The sequence below is a fragment of the Mauremys reevesii genome, linkage group 10, assembly GCF_016161935.1.
Source record: "Mauremys reevesii isolate NIE-2019 linkage group 10, ASM1616193v1, whole genome shotgun sequence".
Taxonomy (NCBI): Eukaryota; Metazoa; Chordata; order Testudines; family Geoemydidae; genus Mauremys; species Mauremys reevesii.
This window is the reverse complement of record NC_052632.1, coordinates 28,054,291-28,075,528: the sequence shown is the minus strand read 5'-3', so window position 1 is coordinate 28,075,528 and position 21,238 is coordinate 28,054,291. Positions and strand designations below refer to the sequence as shown.

The following is a 21,238-nucleotide window of genomic DNA, read 5'->3' as shown; positions in this document are numbered from 1 at the left end:
TGGGGTGCGGCTGGGGATGAGGGGTTTGGGGTGTGGGAGGGGCTCAGGCTAGAGCAGAGGATTGAGGTGCAGGGGTGAGGGTTGTAGGGTGGGGCTGGGGATGAGGGTTTCATGGTGCAGGAGGGGGCTAAGGTTGGGGTGAGGGAGGTGAGGGCTCTGGCTGGGGATGTGGGCTCTGGGATGGGGCAGGGCAGGGGATGAGGAGTTTGGGGTGTAGGAGGGGGGCTCAAAGCTGGGGCAGAGGGTTGGGGTGAGGGCTTTGGCTGGGGGTGCGGGCTCTGGGGTGGGGTTGGGGATGAGGAGTTTGGGGTGTAGGCAGGCTGCCCCAGGGCTGTGGCCAGAGAGGAGGACTCCACAGTCCCCGCCAGCCCTGTCCCAGAGAGGAGCTCTGAGGGAGAGGGCCCCATCTACCCCCCGCCCTCCCAGGGCCACATTCACCCGGCACTGTCACTACACGTACTCCTAGAGTCTGGACCCCTCTCCGGTCCAGGAAGCCCCTCACCTCCCCTGTGGTGGGTGCTGGGGGGGTGGGAACTGCCATCACATGTGGCCTCCAACCCCGGTGCAGCTTGCTGCCCCTCACCGAGCCTCATGGGGGATAGGGCTGCCCCTTGCATAGCGTGGGGCAGGAGTGGTGGCTGCGGGCAGAGGGGATCAGATGGTCGGACACTCGCTCTCACCCAAGCCCCAGCAGCTGCTCAGGTGAGGTCTAGACTCCATCTCCCAGAAGCCCCTCGGTGTCTCCTCCCGGTGGGTGCTGGAGTTGGGGAGGGCTACCAGTCGTGCGCACGCTTCTTTCCCTCCTCAGGTGCAGCAGTTGCCTCAGCCTGCCGCCAGTGCCGCTCTTGTGTTGTAGGCAGGTACACTCAGGGGGCGGCAGGCAGGGGTTGGGGGCCTCTACGGGGGAGGCGTCTGGGGGCGGCAGGCAGGGCCGGGGGAGAGACCTGGCTCCGAACATTGGTGGAGTTGGGCACCTGGGCCTTGAATATTCCTGGAGCCTGGGCACCGCGGGCCCATACAACTTGTCACCCCCGTTTCATTCATATTTCGAAATCCCACTGCTGCTACTGGACACCCAGTATGTTGACTGCAACTTTACCAGACAAAGAATCCACAGTGTCCCAACAATTCAGAACTTATGCACATGATATAATGGGCTAACAGAACTCATGTTTGTGTTTGCAAAACTAAACGGCACAAATGTAGAGCATTTTATAACTAGGAGAGGAAGGTCCAGTGGTTAAGGCACTGCCTTAGATCTGGATGACCTGGTCTTAATTCCCTGCTCTGCCACAGGCTTCTGGTGTGACTGTGGGCCAGTCACTTAGCCTTTCTGTGCCTCGATTTCCCCCATCTGTAATGTGGGGTTGATATCACTGCCCTACATCACAGGGGTGTTGTGAGGATAATACTTAAAAATTGTGAGGCACTCCGGTAACTATGGTAATCGGGCTGTAGAAATGCCGAAGATACCTGCACAGACTATGTGATGAATTCAGAGAGGATTTATTGGCTCTTGCATTTTGGCTGGACCACAGAGAAGTCTTATCTTCTGCAGTGTGCACTTGAATGCTTAGAAAGGATATTGGTACTAACATTTGGAAACGCTTTTAAAGAATCTTTGTCATATCCTAAAAAAAAAATAAACGACCTGAGCCTGTGTGAGGCAGTCGTGAAATAATGGCATGGTGCATGCTGGCGCACCAGAGGGGAACTGAAGCCACCAAAGTGCCGTAACAGAGGCATGAAATAAAAAGACAAGTACCTTTTTTAACACTGGTTATTTATACTTTGTTATTCAGACCAGTCCATTCCTTAAGTCCCATTGACTTCAATGGGACTTAAATGTTTGCTCATATTTAAGCACATACTCAAGTGCTTTTGCTAAATAGGGGTAGACCGTAAATTCTGATCTGAATTGCTGCAAAGTCCAAAGGAGTTCAGCTACAGATGTTTGGTTGGGACCCATCTTTAGTTTCATTGGCATCCTGGAAAGTATTGAATAAGTATTGACAAATATTTATTTTTTTTTCTATTTCTGTAGGATTTGTGTGTAATCTGCAATCTGGAATCTAACACACCAAAAGGCATTTGTTCACCCAAAAAAGGTTCATAGTCAAGGATCATGGTAGACAGTTTAATAGTATCTTTGAGGTAAGTTGTACAATAAAATTATTTTTAATGATTTAATATGCTCTTGTCATAGTGCAATAACTATTGATTGACTATATATCTGTAGACTTTACAAGCAAGTGTTGTTTTAACTATTTGGACCATTAGTAGTTTAATGCAAAGTCCAGTCCAAATGATTGAATGGTTAAGTGCATAGATCACTTAGAACAATCAGGCAAGGGCAATCTTTGAGGGGAGAATTGGAAAGTTCCCAATGTCTTATTCCAGGAGGGCTTCTTTTCACCTTGTGTCAGTGTCCTAGCAGGATTTCTTGTAATTTGCAGATCTTTTTTTACCATTTTTGGTGAGATCTAATGACTCCTATTTATAGTAAATGCCTTTTTAAATAATTTTTATTCTTAAACTTTGAATTGCAGTGTATGCATTAAAGTTGAAAGTTGTATGTTCTTGGAATGATTCACTCACACGTTCATGACTGCTAGGGCATTGCGTGTTTCCTTTCATTTGTATGAAAATGGACTGGAAGTGACCCCTCAGGACCAACCCTCTCTCTTTTGAATTTCAAATGCCAGGGTTTGGACCCAAATCCCCAGATCCAGACCTGCTTCTGTCTTGAGCTTTCAGCTCGGATTTCACACTCTAATGGATCTTCTATATATTGCAGCCTATAACAGTGCTACCTTTTCTGTGGAGGCTTCTCCGAGCCTCCCCCCACACAGACAGACCAAGAAGCCCCCATGCTCAGGGAAGTCACTCACCATGGTTGCCAGAGGCACAGGGTATGATACAGAGTGGCCCCACAGCTTATACCATGAGGTGACAACCGTCCCCCATACCATAATCAATAATATGGGAGAAACTCACTGAGGGGTATCCCCCCTTGGGTTTTCTGTGGGGGAGGGGAGTCTTTTGGGATAGCTCAATGGTTTGAGCATTAGCCTGCTAAACCCCGGGTTGAGAGTTCAATCCTTGAGGGAACCATTTAGGGATCTGGGGGAAAAAAATCTGTCTGGGGATTGGGCCTGCTTTGAGCAGGGGTTGGACTAGATGACCTCCTAAGGTCCCTTCCAACCCTGATATTCTATTAATTCTATGACATTTCTCCCCAGATAAGAGCATTAGTGTCTTCAACAGGAAACCTCCCCCCAGACATTGATTTAAACAAAAGATGGCATTGCCACTATGGGGGAGTAAGACTGTATTCTCCACCCAGTGTGAGATGGATGTTTTGGTTTGACAGTTTGATATATCCCTACATACTCCACTTCAAATGTTGTTCCTAATTTTGATATGTGCTTGGTATTTTTTTGGCTTATTTAAAACGTCTGTAACAAATCTTCAGAGCAGGATAAACCTATTTTTGTAGTTTAGGGAACCTAGCACTAGTCAAGCATGATAAATAAAATTACCAACTCCAGAGAAGCAGCCAAAGTCAACTAAGTCAAAGTGAAATAACACAAAATTTTAAAAAAAAATCACAACCCCTAAATCAACCCAGAGGCTTTCCTCAGGAAGGCTTAAGTATTCCTGCCAGATTTCCTATGTGCTTGAAACAGTAGGTTGATAACAAATATTTTTGGCAGACCCAAGCATATACACAGAGACAAACTATAAACTACCCTCATTGTCCCTGTGCGCATGTGCACACACATGCTGAATTGTAATCTCCCTTTTTAGAGACTGTTCAGGAAAAGCTTGGCACAGAATAATCACACACATGCTAAAGAGTTCAGTTTTGAAGTGGGAACTTTTAATCTGGTAAATAATTTGCTTTGAAGATTATAGTCCTTGCTCATTTTAGAACTGCCACCCTCATGCAGGATTTTATTAAAATGTATTCATAGAAATGTGCTGCCCATCAACAGAGCCTGGCCTTTTGCTGTTCATGAACGTTTGTTTCCCTATGCAAATGCTGAACTTCCTATTGCACCCTCTGAGGGAACAGGGAGAGTAGAAGCCAGACAGAGGGTGAAGACCTCTGAAAAAGTAAAGCGGGTATTCAACTGGAGCAAATCAGATGTTTTCGAACATCTGATTTGCTCCAGTTGAATACCCGCTTTACTTTTCAGAGGTCTTCACCCTCTGTCTGGCTTCTACTCTATATGATTATGGGGATCATATAATATGAGGCTGCCTGGGGGTGTCTGTGATTTGTGTTTGAGCTAGGAGTTTGTCATATTTCCATTAAAACTTCATTGAAATGGGGCACTATGAAGGAGATCACCCGCCCATGGGAAAAAGCATATGTGGCTACTGGATTACAGGACACACTTGGGAAAGCAGCGTGTTCCGTGGTTAGGGCACTAGACGGGGAGTAGGAAGATCTATTTCCAGTTTTGCCTTTTATCTGCTATATGACCTTGGGCAAATTATTTCCCCTCTTTATGCCTCTGTTTTCTCCCTCCCTTTGTCTGGAAGTGCCCCCTCTTCAGGATGGGGACTGTCTCTTACTATGTGTGCAGAGGCTCTGGAACGTCTGGGTGCTAATAATAATAATAATAATAATAAAAGATGCAGCATGGTTTTTAAAAGGGCTTTAACATGTTCTGATTTAAAAACAAAGAAAACAAGACTGGCACTGCCTAATGATTTAGCTTTACTTTTTATCCTTTTTCATGGTTATTGGTTTGTGCAAGAGGACTAGAACATGATAATGAGGTGGTGATAGGCACTATATAATATTATCCAATGGCCAGTTCCCCCACCCCCAGTATGCTAGTGAAGGCAAACAAATATCTTTCTAATGTAGAGAACTTTTTTTCTTGAGTTTTCTATGTTTGTGGTAACAAAATGGCAAGTGCAAAAAAAGTATTTCTGTTTTAGACCCCTGTGACAGTGACAGGCCTTCTCTGCCCCTGCTGGAGCTGTCACTGCCCTGACGCACCCTCTCAAAGGAGACGTATGACCTGGGAAAGAGGGGTAGTGAGTTTAGACCTCCAAACACTGCCTAGATAAGTGACTCAAGTTTGGTACTGGGGGAACCAACAAGATTTGCCCCTCCTATCAGTTAGAAGAGCTAGGAGGAGGCAATAGGCAATCAGGATCTACCAGACAAGATAGGAGAAGCAGGCAAGCCATCTTGAGGAGGAGTGCTGGGTAGGATTACCGCCTTTTGAAATGCAAAAAACCTAGCATGCTCCCCACAAGGCAAGCTCACCACAACCCCAACCAAAAGTAATTCCACACATCCACATCAACAGCCACTTTATAGTATCTAGAGAGATAGCACCTATAGATAAGATTGATAACATCATTTTCTTACCTTGGTCGCGTTTCTCCAAGCTGCTTTGTTTCCGTCTTCACTGAGATCCCTTCCCCACCCCCCAAACTTCATTGATTCTATATTTTTAAGTGTATACTTGAATGTGAACTTTCTGGAACTTTATACATAAAATCTATTTAGTCTATTTCTTGAATTTATATTTGCTGTTTGAATTTGCCATTTGCAGCAATTTCTTATTTTTAACAGCAACATCATAGCATTGTTAGCTGGACACAAAAACTTCTAACATTAGATATCCCAGTGTATTGTGATGATGATAATGAAAATCTTTACAACCAGTTCAAAAAACCCTGTCAGATTAAATTCTGTTTCTGGCAATACATAAAAACAAACAAACAAAAAAAGGCCAGGCTGGTCAAATACCAGCCAGGTGGTAACCCTAGTGCTGGGTGAAGATGGGTCAGGAGAGGATTTCCTGGGACCTAACCCAGAATACTTAGGCCTGGGTCAGGACCTAACAACTCAACAGCACTTTTGGTTTAAAGCTTGTGACACCCTGTTCATTTTTTTAGTAGAATTTCAGTTAACTGTTTCAAGACTACCAAGGGGTCGCTGTAGTTTTGTCAGCCCCACTCTGAAAGTGTCTGAAACAATGTAGAATATTTTAAAGGTTGTGGAGAAGGGAGCTGTGAGTAGGAAGTGCAGCTGGATTCTGTCTGATCTGTTAGGGCTTGTCTTCATGATGGGGTAATATGCCCTATAGGGTGATGATTTCTAAAGCGCACTAAGACGTTGCACATTAATTGATGTGTGTATCCTGCTGGTGTGCACTAAAGGTTACCTAGGGCATGGTGCGCTTTAGAAATATCACCTCCGTAAAGCAAATTACCTGACCATGTAGATAAGCCCTTAGTTTGCAGCTGGATTCTTTGTGGTGTACTATGTTTCATCATCTCCACCATTTTTGTCTTTGCTTTTGGAATTCATCAGACTACTAGGTGTTCATAGGACCAGGTTAATTTTTACTGTAAATTCATTGGGCTCAATCCAAGTGAGTGTAGAGAGAGAGAAAGGTGGCCATAAATTGCCTGTCTGCCTTCCCAGATCCTGGGGCTTCCTAGGGGACACACCAATCTCTGGTGCAAATTAGAGCAGCCAAAGGACTGTTCTAATTTAGGCTAACTTGTAATGGCCACTTAAGAGGCATTGTGATGATGAGGCTAGACACAGCAGAGTTTCTCTGAGCTTCATTGTCATTGTGGTCTCCTCAAGGCTGGGTGAGAGTGTGACTGTAAGCACCCCTGTATTCACACTACTGTAATAATTCTTGTGTAAATATGCCTTGTGCGGTATGATATGAAAACTGACTCACCGATCATTAAAATTCTTGCATGATGTACATGTGCAGTGGGCATTGAGAGTTATGAATATATGCTGGAATTACAACCAAAGTGCAGATAAACCAAATATGTCAGGGGGAGTTGGTAAACTGATCTGCCCTAAACAAAGGAATGTGTTTTCCCCACTGGGAATTACTTTTTATGTACTTTTAAGGACAATGAGAATGTATTTACACATCACATAAACATACCCAACGAGCTAACAAGGAGTGGAGGCAAACCTCATGCTAACAAGTGGGTGAGGAGACAGCATGGTGTCTACACCCAGCGGGAGAGAGAAGCTTGGTCTGGGTTTTACTTTTTGGAAGAATCCATTTAAAAGGTTTACTGGTTTATAAAGACAGTTGGCTGAACCTCAGATGTTAAGCAATTGAATCAACTGATCGTATACAGTATTACTGTATTAATGAAGTGTATAGAGTCAGGTCTTTGCTGAAAGCTAACAACACACTAATTAATATTATTGTGAAATGTATGTATTAAAAGTATAGGAGGAAATATGGATACTTAATGATATTATGTTTTAAAGTCTGTGGAGAAACAGGTTCCCTCTCAGACAGGAGGGCAGGCAGCTGTCTCCTGAGATTAAGCCAGGTGTGACCAAAACCAATGGAAGCTGTATTTATGCAGAAATCAGTCAAGGGATGGGAAGGCCACAGGAAGGGGAAAAAATAGCATGAAGTCATCCTGCCTCTTGGAATAGTCATTGGACTTTGGAAGATAAACAAAGACAGAAGCCATCTTTTGCATCTATAACTAGACAAACACACAGAACAGAGCTCATGCAAGCTGAGAAAGATGGGTCCTTCAACCAAGAGGTGGTTGAACTGTCTGGAAACTGATTATAGGTGAGAAACTTGCATAGGTAAGGGTTGTACCTTGATAGATTAAGTTTGACACTTTTAGATCTGAGTTTTCATTTTTATTTGCTTGTAACCCTTTTTAACTTAATCATAGAAGTGTGAGACTGACAGGGTCCTTGATAGATCATCGAGTGCAGGGGACTGCACTCAAGGCAGGACTAAGTAATAATTAGACAAACACCTGTCAGAAATGGTCTAACTTGTTCTTCAAAACCTCCAATAATGGAGATTCCACAACCATAGGCAATTTGTTCCAGTAACTGCCCTGACAGTTAAGTTTTTTTCCTAATATCCAACCTATACCTTCTTTGCTGCAATTTAAGCCCCTTGCTTTTTGTCCTATCCTCAGAGGTTGAGAACAATTTTTCACTTTCCTCCTTTTGTACCTGAACTCCCTTAAAATCTTGTCATCTTTTGTAAATAAACTTGTTTTACCATTAATCTAAATTACTAGTGCTGTGTTTGAATTAAAGTGAATCTTAACTCCAGTTAATGTGGCAAGCTGGTAGGTTTTGTGTCTTTAGAGGAACAAATGGACCTTATTTCTCTGAGCTGTCCAGGAGTGGGCTGGACATTACAGAGCGCACAAATTTGGGACTCGGAGTGTGCTGGCTGTAACTAAAGCTGGTGGAAGCCAGCGTGTGATTGGTGTGTTGCTTCAAGCTACTGGGGTCAGAGTCTGCTAGACCAGGGCTGCAGCTATACACAGACACTCAGAGTATGACCCTCCTGCTTGTAGGCTGGTTGAGAGCAACAGCAACAAAGTATTGTGAGGCACCCAGGGCTACAGGGCAGGTGGTGACACAACCTCTCAGTGGTCTGGATTGCACCCCTGAACTGAACCCCATCACAGAAAAATATTAGGTGCAACTGGTGTGCCTCTGACCAGCAATCCCTTTTGTGCAGCCTTTTGAGCAGCAAAAAATAGCTGGCAGCAGGGCCAAGAATGAGGCCCCTCACTGAGCTAAATTTGGACCCATATAGATGTGACAAGGAAGCCCCTTATTGATGGTGGATCAGCGTCTGCCTGGTTGGTGGAAAAAGGGCCAGAGAGGCTCAAAAGCAGCTTGGACTTTGGGGCCTATAGCTCCACTTGGAGTGGGGAGCAGAGGTTGCTCCGATGTTATCTGCAAATCCTGGGCACTCTTTCTCTTTTGTTGACATGTCATGGATGGAGAGAGGCGGGGGGAATGGGGCTTATAAACATTGAACCATGTATTGGGCACCTGGGTGTGGTGAGAGTCTCTGGAGAAAGTGACGAGTGAGTTGTCTTGCTGCCTCCCAGATCTTGTGCTATAAAGTCTAGTCAGTCTCCACAGCTGACTGGAGAGGAACCTGTTCCCTTGCAGTCATGGAGGTTCTGTGTGTGTTCAGTGCTTCCTCAACACTATATTTTACACAACTGTACTGAGGAGGGAGGAGTCATGGCCCAGGAAGGAACGAAGAAGTGGGGTTTGGTTTTTTATGTTTACAGTCAAATTTTCCTTCGCACTTTTGAAAATCAGGGGAAATGTATCTGGGCACCCAAAAATGGAGGTACAAAAAATTAAAGGAATGCTTCTGAAAATGCTAGCTTTCATCTTCATTCAAGCATAAAGTGAGATATGGTTTGTAGTAATAAAAGAGTGTGTGTGCGTAGTTGTGTGGCTTACCCAGTACTACCCTCTTTATTATCATGCTGGTAAGTTGCTTGGTATATTTTGCCTTTAAGAAGGACACATGCACACGAGCATGCTGCAGAAAAACACAATATATGGGCCAAGAAATGTTGTGTTATGTGGATGTTTCATGTGAGACTACTCATGTCAGTAAATTTTATTCAAGTGCCTAAGCTTTTGTAGGCTCAAGCTTTAAGACAGGTAGCTGGGTTACGTGGTGTGGTTCAGTGATTATCTGCAATACATACACAATCAATATTATTTTTTTTTTTTTTTGCAGACTTCTCAGTTTCATAGTGGTATTAGGATTTCAGCTGGTCATCCCGCAGACGTCAATTGAACACAGAAAGGTAAGCTACAGAAATTCGGGTTTTGTATCATTAGAAGTAATACGTATGGTGTGTTAGTGCAAGAAACATACAGTAACTTGGTGCAAATACCTCTGCTGTTAGGCATTATATGCAGGATCTTATTTAAAAAAATGGGAGGCTGGCTGGCCCTGTGCCCTTGTGTTGGTTGACATACTCTGTTGCCAGATGCAGGTTGGATTCCCAGTCCCCTGCTGGGAGAGAGACTGACTAGTGCGTTCCATACTGGATGATTGTGGACTGGTGTTGGATGGGCTCTGTTATTCACTCTCTGCAAACTCAAAGAAGTGACCTTCAAGGCGGGATCTTAAAGTGCAGAGAGGAGGGGAATGTCCCTGCTAAAATGACATCATAGGGAGGAAGTTTCCCCAACCAGCTAGCCTTCTTCCCTAGAGGCATTTTCTTCCTTGCGATGTCACTAAAGATGATAATTTGACAGAGTTCACTTACTGGGCGTTTTACCATTGGGAGCAATTTGTGGTGCAGTTTCTTACCAGTTTTCTGGGATGCTTCTGGTTTTACATGTTGTCCCTTACATGCAACAGATCGTAGGGTTGCCAACCCTCCAGATTTAAACTAGAGTACTGTATATGGTGGATTCTCTGTAACTTGAAGTCTTTAAATCATGATTTGAGGATTTCAGTACCTCAGCCAGAGGTTAGGGGTCAATTTCAGGAGTGGGTGGGTGAGGTTCTGTGGCTTGCAATGTGCAGGATGTCAGACTAGATGATCATGATGGTCCCTTCTGGCCTTAAAGTCTATGAGTTAAATTTCCCCAAACCTGTTGGACCCCACTATCAACTGCCAGACAACAAGACTGTTGTTAGCTGCTCAGGCTAAGAGAGACATCTTTCTAAGGGTAGGTCCATACTTACCCGCCGGGTCAACGCAGAGAGTTCGACTTCTCGGAGTTCAAACTAATCTAGACGCGATAGTTCGAACTCCGAACGCGCTCCCGTTGACTCCGGAACTCCACCACCGCAAACGGCGATGGCGGAGTCGATGGGGAAGCCGCAGAGTTCGATCCCGCGGCATCTGGACAGGTAGGAAATTCGAACTAAGGTAGCTGAAGTCGCGTACCTTAGTTCGACCCCCCCCTCCCCCGTAGTGTAGACCAGGCCTAATTAAGTGTAAACTCTCAGCTTTGTCACTGGGGCAGTTATTCCTGCTTGTATGTTGAGATTCTGGTGTATGTTTGCTGAGGGAGTAACTTTATCCCCCTGCTAGCAGCTTCTATATGTATTTCTGTGTTGAGCTCCTTTTGCTTCTGTGGACAGAAATTGCAGAACAGCAGATATGTTCAGAGAGAGGTTTTCTGCAGTGGAGCAGTAGCTGTTTCTAAAATTCTAATGAATGATACAACTTAACATTGTTTGTTTGGCATCTTTCTTATGTACTCTTACAAGGCTTTATGGAGTTAAAAATTAGAGTACACATTAAATGGGTGAATCTGAGCCAGTCTCCGGGAATAAAGAGACTGTTTAGACACTAGTCCTTATGCATGTGCGTTTGGCATATTCATAAGTCTTTGATGCTTTAGTTTGTGGTGCTGGAAATAGTATGATTGCCAAGGGTGAAAGTAACTTAAAAGTCTTATCCGTACAGGGACCCAGCTCTGGGCCCTCGGGGAGAAGGGGTGGGGCCTCGGGCGGAAGGGATGCGGCTGGGGGTCAGCCTCCCCCAACCAGCCCTTCCACATTGCTGGGGCTCCAGAGGTGATTTAAAGGGCCTGGGCCTCTGGCTACTGCTGCAGTAGCAGCGGCTGGGAGCCCTGGGCCCTTTTAAATTGCTGGGCCATGGGACAGCTGCTGCTTTTGCCCCCATTCCCCTGGGCAGGGCAAAAGGGGCAGCGTTGTTAAAGCGCTGCCGTGTTAGCCCTTTAACGTCGGTTATGTACGGGCCTGTACTGGCGGCCACGTCTTACTGGTATGCTGTACCGGCCCGTACCAGCCCACTTTCACCTCTGATGATTGCTCAGTTTGCACCTTGCGCAGTTGTTTTTGGCTCTGAAAGATAAAGACAGGAAATATACTCTTGAGTCCCCTGGATGTGAATACTTGGGTGAATGTTCTGCTAAAATATTTGGAAATAGTCCAGTTATTTTCTTACTCTGAAGCTTTCTCAAAAATGAAGAGAATCCCCAAAGCCCCTGATGGGAATCCAATTTAACTGCACTTCAGTGCAGTTAACCCACTTACAGTGCAGCTGAGACCTTGTAGTTTATGACTTTATAGGCAGAGGTTTTGGGTGGTGTCTCTCTCTCTGTGTCATTATGGGAGGTCTTACTATTTTATTTTATTATTTATTTCTCTTCCTTAACACCCTTTCCCTCCATCCCTCCCTCAAAGGTATCAGTGGTAGGAATGTTTTTTTCCTTCAAAGCAGCTTGGAATAGGTTCCTGCTGGTTTGGAAGCTTACATCATACTTTAGCTTGTTTGGAAGTAATATTGCTTTTGAACTAAAGTTCACCTGTAGTTTTCCCATGTACACTAACATTTGTTTTAATTAAATTGAGTCACTGCTTTGGATATGTTTCTAATAGGTTTTGGCTTATTGGCTGTGTTAATATTAGGAGAGAAATGAAAGTCTGGTCCTGCATGCCAACATATAGTAAAAAATATTTTAGAAGAGAAAAACTCTTCTTCAGCAAATCCTGCAGGAGCTGAGCTGAATAGGTTACTTTGCTCAGAAACACAAAAATAATCCATTTTTGGCACTCTAGCCTAAATTTAGCTAGAGAGGAAAATTAGCCAAATTACTTAAATAGTGCAGAAGTGCAAATGGAAACAGGCTGTAGGGACAACAGTGCTAGTTGGGAGAGTTTTTTTTTTTCTTTCTGTTTGCAGTTTCTTATTCTGAACTTCTGTTGCCTTAAACAGAAGTTTTGCTCTTGATCAGAAAACACGTTAGTTGCAATTGAATTTCACTTAGAATTTTTGTGGTCACTAGAAACTGATGAGCATTGTTAAATTTATAGGGGCCAGACCCCGTGAACTAAAAATGAAGAACGTATTCACGTGACTTTAGGAACTAACATGCTATTTATAGTAGAGCTATTTGTACTGCTCTGCTATTAACTCTGAATCTGAATAAAATAGAAAGTTATTTTTATTTAAGGTTTCAGAGCTGAGGATCCAAGGCCATTCACATCTCTCTAAGCTGTTGTTCCAGGCTGTCTGCCGACTCAGGAACAGGGTTTGCATTTGAAAATGTTCCTTAACGCAGAGACTTATCCGTAGGGTAAAGGACAAATGTTTGCATATTCATATATTCCATACATATAATATGCACATGTAGAAGAATTTACCACTGGAACAAACATGTGGGAAGAATCCACACTAGCCTTTACGAATATAGTGAGTACCTCAAGTTAATTAACAAACTATTATCTTGATGCTCAAAAGTCTAGTGAAGATGAATTATGGAGAGGTGAGAGAAGTTTTGTTTCTTTTTAAGTGAAAGCTTAGATTCTAGACAGCAGCAAGAGGTAGATTATCAGCAAATTTCCCATCCTTTAAGTTGTGGGATAGAACTGGTGGAAACAAGCCACACACTTTTTTTTTTCACATAATGTTTGTGAAGAATGTTATCCCTCATCTTTTCATCAACACTTGTGACAATCAGGGATTATTGAACAGCTTTATCATGGAGCTCTGAAAATAGTTTTCATATACACAGAACTGTAACTACTTTAAGCCTGGCACCTTCCAGGACCTACAGCAAGTGCTGTGACTGGAAAGCTGGAAGATTCTCCTTTCCAATTGTATAAATCTCCTATTTCTAGACCAGGTGAGTTGTGAGATATTGGACCTTTAAATATCTCACAGGTACAAGTAATGTTGCCAACCCTCCAGGATTGGCCTGGAGTCTCCAGGATTTAAAAAAATTAATGTTTAATTCCTGAAGATTGTCATTTGATGAAGTTTCCAGGAATACATCCAACCAAGATTGGCATCCCAGGTACAGGACCTAACTTTGTCTTTCCTAGCCTTGGGGCCCAGTGTAAATTTAGGGGAGGGAAGTTAATCAGACTGCCTACATTGGGGGAAATCACTAGTTGCCCCTTTAGGGCTGCTTTAAGGACCCTTTTTTGCTGCTGGAATGATGCAAAAGGGACTTAGCCGGGGCCATGGATCTGTGCCAATGTGTTCATAAAAATAAAATACTTTTTGGGTCCATGTGAATAAACACTGTGCAGTGACAAGAGCATCATTTTGGCATAGCAGGATTGATCCTGCATGGTACTGAGCTCCAACTCCTACTAGGAGTTGAGTGCTGATGGCTTCCGAGAAGGTGTTCAGCAGCCTAAAGGATCAGGGACATGTGATCATCACTGACAGGAAAGAAAGAGTTTTCTTAAAATATTTTTGACCAATGGCCTGAATTTGGTAGTGACTTAACCTGAAGAAGCCTCTCAGTTCTAGAATCTGAGAGCCTGATGCTGATCTCCTTTACCTCAGTGAAAATCAGGAGAAGTCAAGTTGCATTACTGTAAAATGGCTGCAAGTGAGATCAAAATTGGGCTGTGAGTTTCTTTGAAAGTACATGATCTCAGCTGAATTCCCAGTGGACAACATTCTCTGTCTTGAACGCTGAGCTCACAGCCAACAATGGATGTGCTCTTGGTGTGAAAGATTAGGCACAGTTAGGAGGAAGTCTCAAGCTCTAGTCACACAAAGACTGTGCTAAATTTATTCAGAGCAGCTTACTTTCTCAAGTGTTTAGAAAATATTTAAGTCCCTTCAGATGTGGATGAAATCAGTTGGTGGGGTAGTTAAGCTTCTCAGGCATTGTAGCTCTCTGCAGTGACTCATGGATACAAAAATCTTCTATTTCCAGGGTTTTTAGCCCTTTAATCTTCACAGGCACAGATGTTTAGGCTCGGTTTTTTTTAATACAAAGAACGGAAACCCAAACCATTTAATCTGGTAGTATTTACACTTACCATGTACTGTAAAATTCAAACAGTTTACTGCATCTCTGATTAAAGGCTTCCAAAAATGCATGAAAGGATTAAAATAGCAGAGCTCACTAACCAGGCAGACATGTAGACATTGTGTGGTGATGTTTTAGTTGGCCTGTGCAACATTCTTCAGCCACTCATCAGAGATCTGAGCAACTGCTATCTAGAAGTGCTTGGACTAGTTTGTCAGGCACTCCTGAATAAAAGCCACAAATATTCAGTGTGTTTCTTGTAATTGTCATTAAATATTAATGCTGCTGTTCCAAGTGAACTTGTATAATGTAGACTCTGCAGACTTAACTTAAATTGCTGGCTATAAATTGTCCAATATATGCATGGCCTGCATTACATATAGCAGTCAATTCATTAGAAATCAGCTGGGCTAAAAGTGGGATCGGATCTTTCCATGGAGAAGAATAGAATGGCGAGAGAAATATACTGTGGCCTTGGATCAGCGCACAACACTGACAGTAGTGAAAAGTGAAGTGAAAAAATCATCTCACTGTTACTTTGTGTCTTCTGCTACTTGTGTCCACCTGTTCTCTCTCATTTTATACTTAGACTGTAAGCTCTTCATGGTAAGTCTTTTTGTTAGGCATTTGTACAAGGGCCTAGTGCAGTGGGGCCCTGATCCCCGATTGGGTCCCCATTGTGCTACTGCAATATAAATAATTTATATTGCCACTTTATGATCCAAAATCATTTATTTCTAAATATTTGGCTTGATTTGATTCTTGACCTGACCCAGGAAAAATATGTTGATCTCTACTAGTCCTCTAACCACTACCATACTTCCTCTCTTTCCTCATGACCTTGAGATCCCTAAATTGTTTAACTCCCAGCTAGCTTAGATGCTACATCTTGTGTGGTACAAAGGAAGAAAATATCCAGTGAGGCTCTTGAGCCACCAGGCTATCAGTTTAGAGAGAAGGGAAATGGTGCAATGTGTTCTTAGTAAGAAGTCTTGTTTAAGCCTTAGAAACCGCTTACCCTCCTCCCTGGGTCTGACAGAGCTACCAGGTGATAGACGGGGTTGAAGAGTTACTTGTTCTCCCAAGGTTTTGAGGAGGAGGGGAGAGTGAGCTGATTTGAGGGAAATAAATGTTAGTCATTTTGGGCTAAATGGGTAGTAAGGATGACTCAGCTCACTGGCATGAGAAGCATGAATGAGCCAGTTGTGGCTTTCTGAAGAGTTGAGGCCAGTGGGGTCATGCAGAAATCACAAAACAGCGGTCTCTGCCCTTGAGTGCAGGTAGTGAGAATTTACTAGATTACTATAAAGATAAAGCTAACATGTTCATTGCTGTGTGAGGTGTTTACCCAAGTGTTTATTCCCATACCTGTTACATTTTTTTAATATGACCAAATATTATAAAATATTAGGAAATTTTCATTTATGAAACATTACTACATCTTCAGTTTCATGCATAACCAGTTAGATGTGAAATATTTCTGGCTTAAAATACTAGTGTTATTTCCTCTTTTGGGACATTCTCACATAGTTTCAATAACTGCTGTCTAAATCCCAAGATGTGGATCTTGTTTCTTCCTTGTCTAATGGAGGCAATGTTAGAAATCGCACTGATTTTTAATAGCTTATGGACTGCTGGTTGCAGTGAAATTTTTGATTCAAAGCCAAAGTGATTATACATATTGGAAATATATGAAGGCATGAGAAACTGCTTTTCTGTTCTACAGGCAACCTATGTTAACCCACCGAGGGCATATTTCATAAAATATAAACAAAGGTTAATTATAACATGGCATAAGCAGTGAAAGTCCTCTGAGAGCTCTGATAAAGATCTCTAAGTATTATTAGTAAACAATGAAATAGTTTTAGGTTGTATTAATGGAATCTGCCTTAAAAGCCAGAAAAGTATTCAGATTTCCATAGAATAATTTAAAATCCCCCAAATCCTCAAAAGTCGGGAAATGAACAATGAAGGGACACAGCTGCCTAACTCAAGCCACATATTCTCCCCATATTATTAACCAATGTAAGTTATACCATTCCACTCAGTCTCAACTTTGCTCCCTTATAATTTACATAAATATATGTAAAGTTGGAAAAATGTGAGTAGGTGATTGTAAAATCCTCTTATCTTATCAAGAGGTCCATTTCCAATTTGCTACAATTCTAACTTGTAATAGTATTGCTACTTTTTGGGAGGCAGGGAAAGAATACAAATATTAATTGATTATCTTAAGAATTAGAGCTAAATAAATAGTAGATTTAAGTAGACTTAAATAAATCCCCATATACTCAACATATTTCATAGCTCCAAAGGTGACTCTTTTCACTTTTATTCATGTCCCCCTCCTGTGCCTCAGTTTCTCAATCTGTGAAATGGGGACAATGATCTTGACCTCCTTTATAAACCTATTTGAGATCCACTGATCTAGCTATTACTATTATTATTCATAAAAACCTCTCGCTACACAGTTAAAATATTAGTTCACACCCTCACTCCTCTCATCCTCTGGAGTGCCACAGACATCTATTTTATATCTGGGTGGAGGAATCTGCATAAGTGAGTCAGCAAGATCCACTTGACACCTGCTGATAGAGTGGGTTTTCAGGAGAACACTGCCAGACTTTTACACTAAGGTATCTGTCCAATTCCGTGTTGTCGTATCATTCTTCATCACTTATTGTTCCCACCTCTGATTTACACCACCCACTTACACTTAACATTGTCTACCAGTAAAATTTTCAAAAGTATATGCAGTAGTAAATATAATTGATGGGTTTTTGATAATCTCCTACTAATTAGTTTCACCTTTTTGCATATTTGTACAAATTTTCTTTGAGGCAGTATTGGGACTTCATGAGCATTATTTATGTGTGTGCGGGGGTGATGGTGATGGAGTGTGTGGCGGTGGAAACTGGCTGGCTCCATAGCTGTTCATTTCCAGGCTTTTTCTAAGTCTTTTGTAAAGGATTCCCCCTCCTCCTCACCCCCCAAAATATGTAATGTGTTTTAGGGACTGTGTTCTGGATTCTGTGGAAATGCACTTTTAACCCTGTCTGTCTTTTTAAAAAAAATGTTTAAAAAGAAAAGGAAGATTTGTAAATGGAAAAAGCCAAAAGTTTAAGCTGGATTGGCGTTTAAGATGAACAGGATGAGAGCCCTTCTTGACAGAGTTTGTGGCCCACCAAAGCAGAGCTCCCCTCCTCTGGCTGTAAGCGTAAGGACAGCCATACTGGGTCAGACCGAAGATCCATCTAGCCCAGTAGCCTGTCTTCTGATAGTGGCTAATGCTAGGTGCCCTAGAGGGAATGAACAGAACAGGTAATCATCAAGTGATCCATGCCTTGTCGCCCATTCCCAGCTTCTGGAAAACAGAGGCTAGGGACACCATCCCTGCCCATCCTGGCTAATAGCCATTGATAGACCTACCCTCCATGAACTTATCTAGTTCTTTTTTGAACCCTATTATAGTCTTGGCTTTCACCTGTGTTGCCATGGTTGACTGCTCAAGGGTGTGAGCCGTGTGACATTCCCCACCTATTGTATTGCTATGATTCCTTAGGGACATTTTTTACAGTAAAATTTAATCCTGGAATGACTGGTTTTTGCACCCAGCACCAGGATTGAAATCCTGGCTCCAAAGGGAGTTTTGCCATTGGCTTCATAGGGCCTAGGATTTCACTCAAGGATTCTTCTCCAGACTATAAACTCTCTAGAGTGGTTGTTGTTGTTTGTCGTTGTTGTTTGTTTTTTTTCTTCCCCTCCAACCCCCCACCATTTGTACAGTGCCCAGCACAATGAGTCCCTGATCCCTTGTTGGCGACTTTAGGTACTATTGTAATGTCAATAATAGTTGCATATAACCCATTTCTAGATGCTTTGGCTTCGTAATGTTTTTGAGAATAATATATAAAGTAATAAAGCACACACAATCTATCATATTAAATTTTCTTCTATAACATATGCTAAGATTGTACACATTAATAACAATGCTTTAAAGTTTACATTTTACTAGGAAAATAAGAGAACAAAATACTATATATGTGCAAGTTTTGGGAGTTAAAATTGTAAGAGAAACTAAATCTTGAAATCTCTATCTTTTTTGCGTGCTCTATTTCACATTTTTAACATAGTATTAGGATGAGCGTGTGTTCTTTTCATTCCCCTGAGTTTCTCAAGAGAAAAATCAAGAGATGTGCAACTTACAAGCTCTGTAGCCTTCATGAATGGAACTTTTTCCATAGGGCCAGTCAAGAAACATTTTGTAAAATAATTCCAAGTTTTGAAATTGTTTAACATGAAACAAAAATGAGACCTTTAGAAAACTCGTTTTTAAACACTGTCCCCTCTACCCAAATAGCCAACAACCTGTTTGGGGTACTCACTCCAAATCAGGCTGAGCAGGGAGTTGAACCTGGTTCTCCCACATCCCAGACAAACATCCTAAACACTAGGTTATTGGCTATTCTGTCACTCTGTTCCCCTCCATCCAGAAATTCAACCCTGGACCTGATGAAACTATTGTCCATATTATTTCTTTAACAATTTTCAATCAGCTGTATGTGTCAATTCCTTACATTGCAGCTGTTTGCTTTATGTACTCAGCATGCATTGCCAGAGGAGCTTGTAAATTTCTCTGAAGCTAATGAATTTATGGAGCTACTGTACAAAAGTGCTGTAAATTCCTTGGTCTGAAGCCTGGCAGCTGGCTGCATCTTTAAAGACCCAATACCCCTTGCTCTAAAGTGATTAATCCTCCTGATCTTACCCTCTCTTCCAGCTTCAACAGCTGAGCCTGTAAATTCCCCTAACATACAGGGTTAATTAGCTGCCTGTGTACTACATCAGCCTTCATGTGCATAGTTAAGAACTTGAATTTATTAAGGTCAAGAAAGTGTGTGTTGGGGTTACTGGCCCCTTTAAGCGGAGATGGGCCCAGCCCCACATGTGACTAATTAGCTGCATCCCAGCTGAGGCTGTGGGGCTAAGGGTCAGTTGATAGCCTGAAGAGGACCTGGTTCTTATAAAAGCAAGCGCTCAGCTGGGCTAGAGAACTGCCAGAAGCCTTCTCTAGTAGGGGAAAAGAACCTAGCTACTGGGTGACTCCCAGGTAGATGGCCTGGAACATAAGAATTGAAGGAGAAGATAGGTGCCTGTAGGAAGTCCTTGAATCAGGGCACAGATCTGGAGGGGCTGAGACAGGGGAGGAACATGTCTCTGAGCACTGTAGCCAAGGTGGGGCAGAGGAGCTACTTTAGCTGGATATGTTGTCCAGGTATTTGGCTTAACCAATGAATTAAGGCAAGTGCCTGAAACAGACTTGGCTCTGGTGTTGGTTCTTTCCTTGACTGATGAAAGAGCCCACCAACCTGCACAAAACCTAACATTAGGCTCTTAAATAAGTAACCTGATTCTTCTGAAGTGCTGAGCATCCAGCAGCTCCTGCTTAAATCAACAGAGTTGCACTTGCTTAAGTTGGGTTGAGTTTGGTCCTGAGATCTAGTTCACGCTTCTATTTCAACCTGGTTAGATAGTTCCTTTCATCAGTTTCAACTTTTGCAGATATCTGCTGCTAGTTATACTTAAGATGAAGACTTCCCACAATATCAGTCCAGTATATTAACAGTTTCCCTGACTGCATATTTCATAATGTTGGGGTATGTTCATGGCCTTTTTCTCTATTGCTATAGAGAGAGAGACTTCAGTTTGTTAATCTTGGGCACATTTTTAGCCTTATCTTGGGCATAGATCAAGTCTCATGATTATACTTGGGTGGGTTCAAATACAGCTGAAGGCTATGTGGGATTTGTCCTCTAGCTTAAGAGCTGTAAAAACACACACACACTCATTCTTTCAGTTTCAATTAAGAAACATGGTCTTAATGACTCCTCTCACAAAAAAGTATAGCTTTCTACCACAGAGTAGAGGGTGGTGTGGGATGGTGTCAGTCTTACCAGCATGAGGTTGGGAGAGGCATGTGAATTACAAATGAGTAATACAAATAACCCTAAATGCATGCTGATAGAGCCTTTACTATTCAACTTCATTATGTATTCTGTATATGGCACATTTCAGAAAAACTGTTTTAGGCGTTGTCTTTAGCTCCAAATAAGATAGTCATGCCTTTGTAATTAACTACAGTGACTTTTATTGAATAAAAATGATTAAATAAAACACAAATGAATTGAGTTAGTACAGTTCCTTTTTACAAACTGTCACCAGCACCTCTTTGTTGTTCAGTTTGGTATCCACCCCAGCTCCAGAGGCAACTGATGGCTTTGAACTTTGCCATACTCTGTCACAGCACTTAAAGGTCACAGCCGCATTTAATGCTCCAGACCCGACAAATGTGTTTTAGAAAATTTTAAAATAGTCTATAGGGACTTTTTTTTTTTTTTTAAATATCCCTGAACCTATAAAATGAGGTGCCTTAGTTACCATGAGTCCCACTATACCAGGCATAGAGGGATTTATTAAATCCCTGTACACTTTAAGGATAGAAGACCCTTTTCAGATCATTTTAGAGGTGTTTAAACCCACAAATTTAAAGTCCAAAATCTCAGTCTTTCCAGGACCAGTGTGTGCTGGATTCTGTTGGTGCCTGAGGACCTCCCCTTTTCTATGTTGCAAAACCCCTGTTTTACCTCTCACAAGGGC

General features: G+C 42.4%; 1 protein-coding gene across 7 annotated transcripts in view; it reads left to right on the top strand.

The window, feature by feature from the left end:
* The window catches only part of THSD4 (thrombospondin type 1 domain containing 4), a 606,703-nt gene that overhangs the window by 40,751 nt on the left and 544,714 nt on the right, over nt 1-21,238 (top strand). For 4 of the 7 annotated variants that reach the window (XM_039492158.1, XM_039492155.1, XM_039492159.1 and 1 more), the window contains exons 1-3: nt 2,044-2,154; nt 7,286-7,604; nt 9,558-9,627. In XM_039492158.1, coding sequence (XP_039348092.1) covers nt 7,555-7,604; nt 9,558-9,627 — 120 coding nt within the window. In that variant the 5' untranslated portion in view covers nt 2,044-2,154; nt 7,286-7,554. Of the gene's footprint in view, nt 1-2,043; nt 2,155-7,285; nt 7,605-9,557; nt 9,628-21,238 lie in introns of those variants that run through there. The other 3 variants (XM_039492156.1, XM_039492157.1, XM_039492160.1) reach the window with 2 other exon arrangements.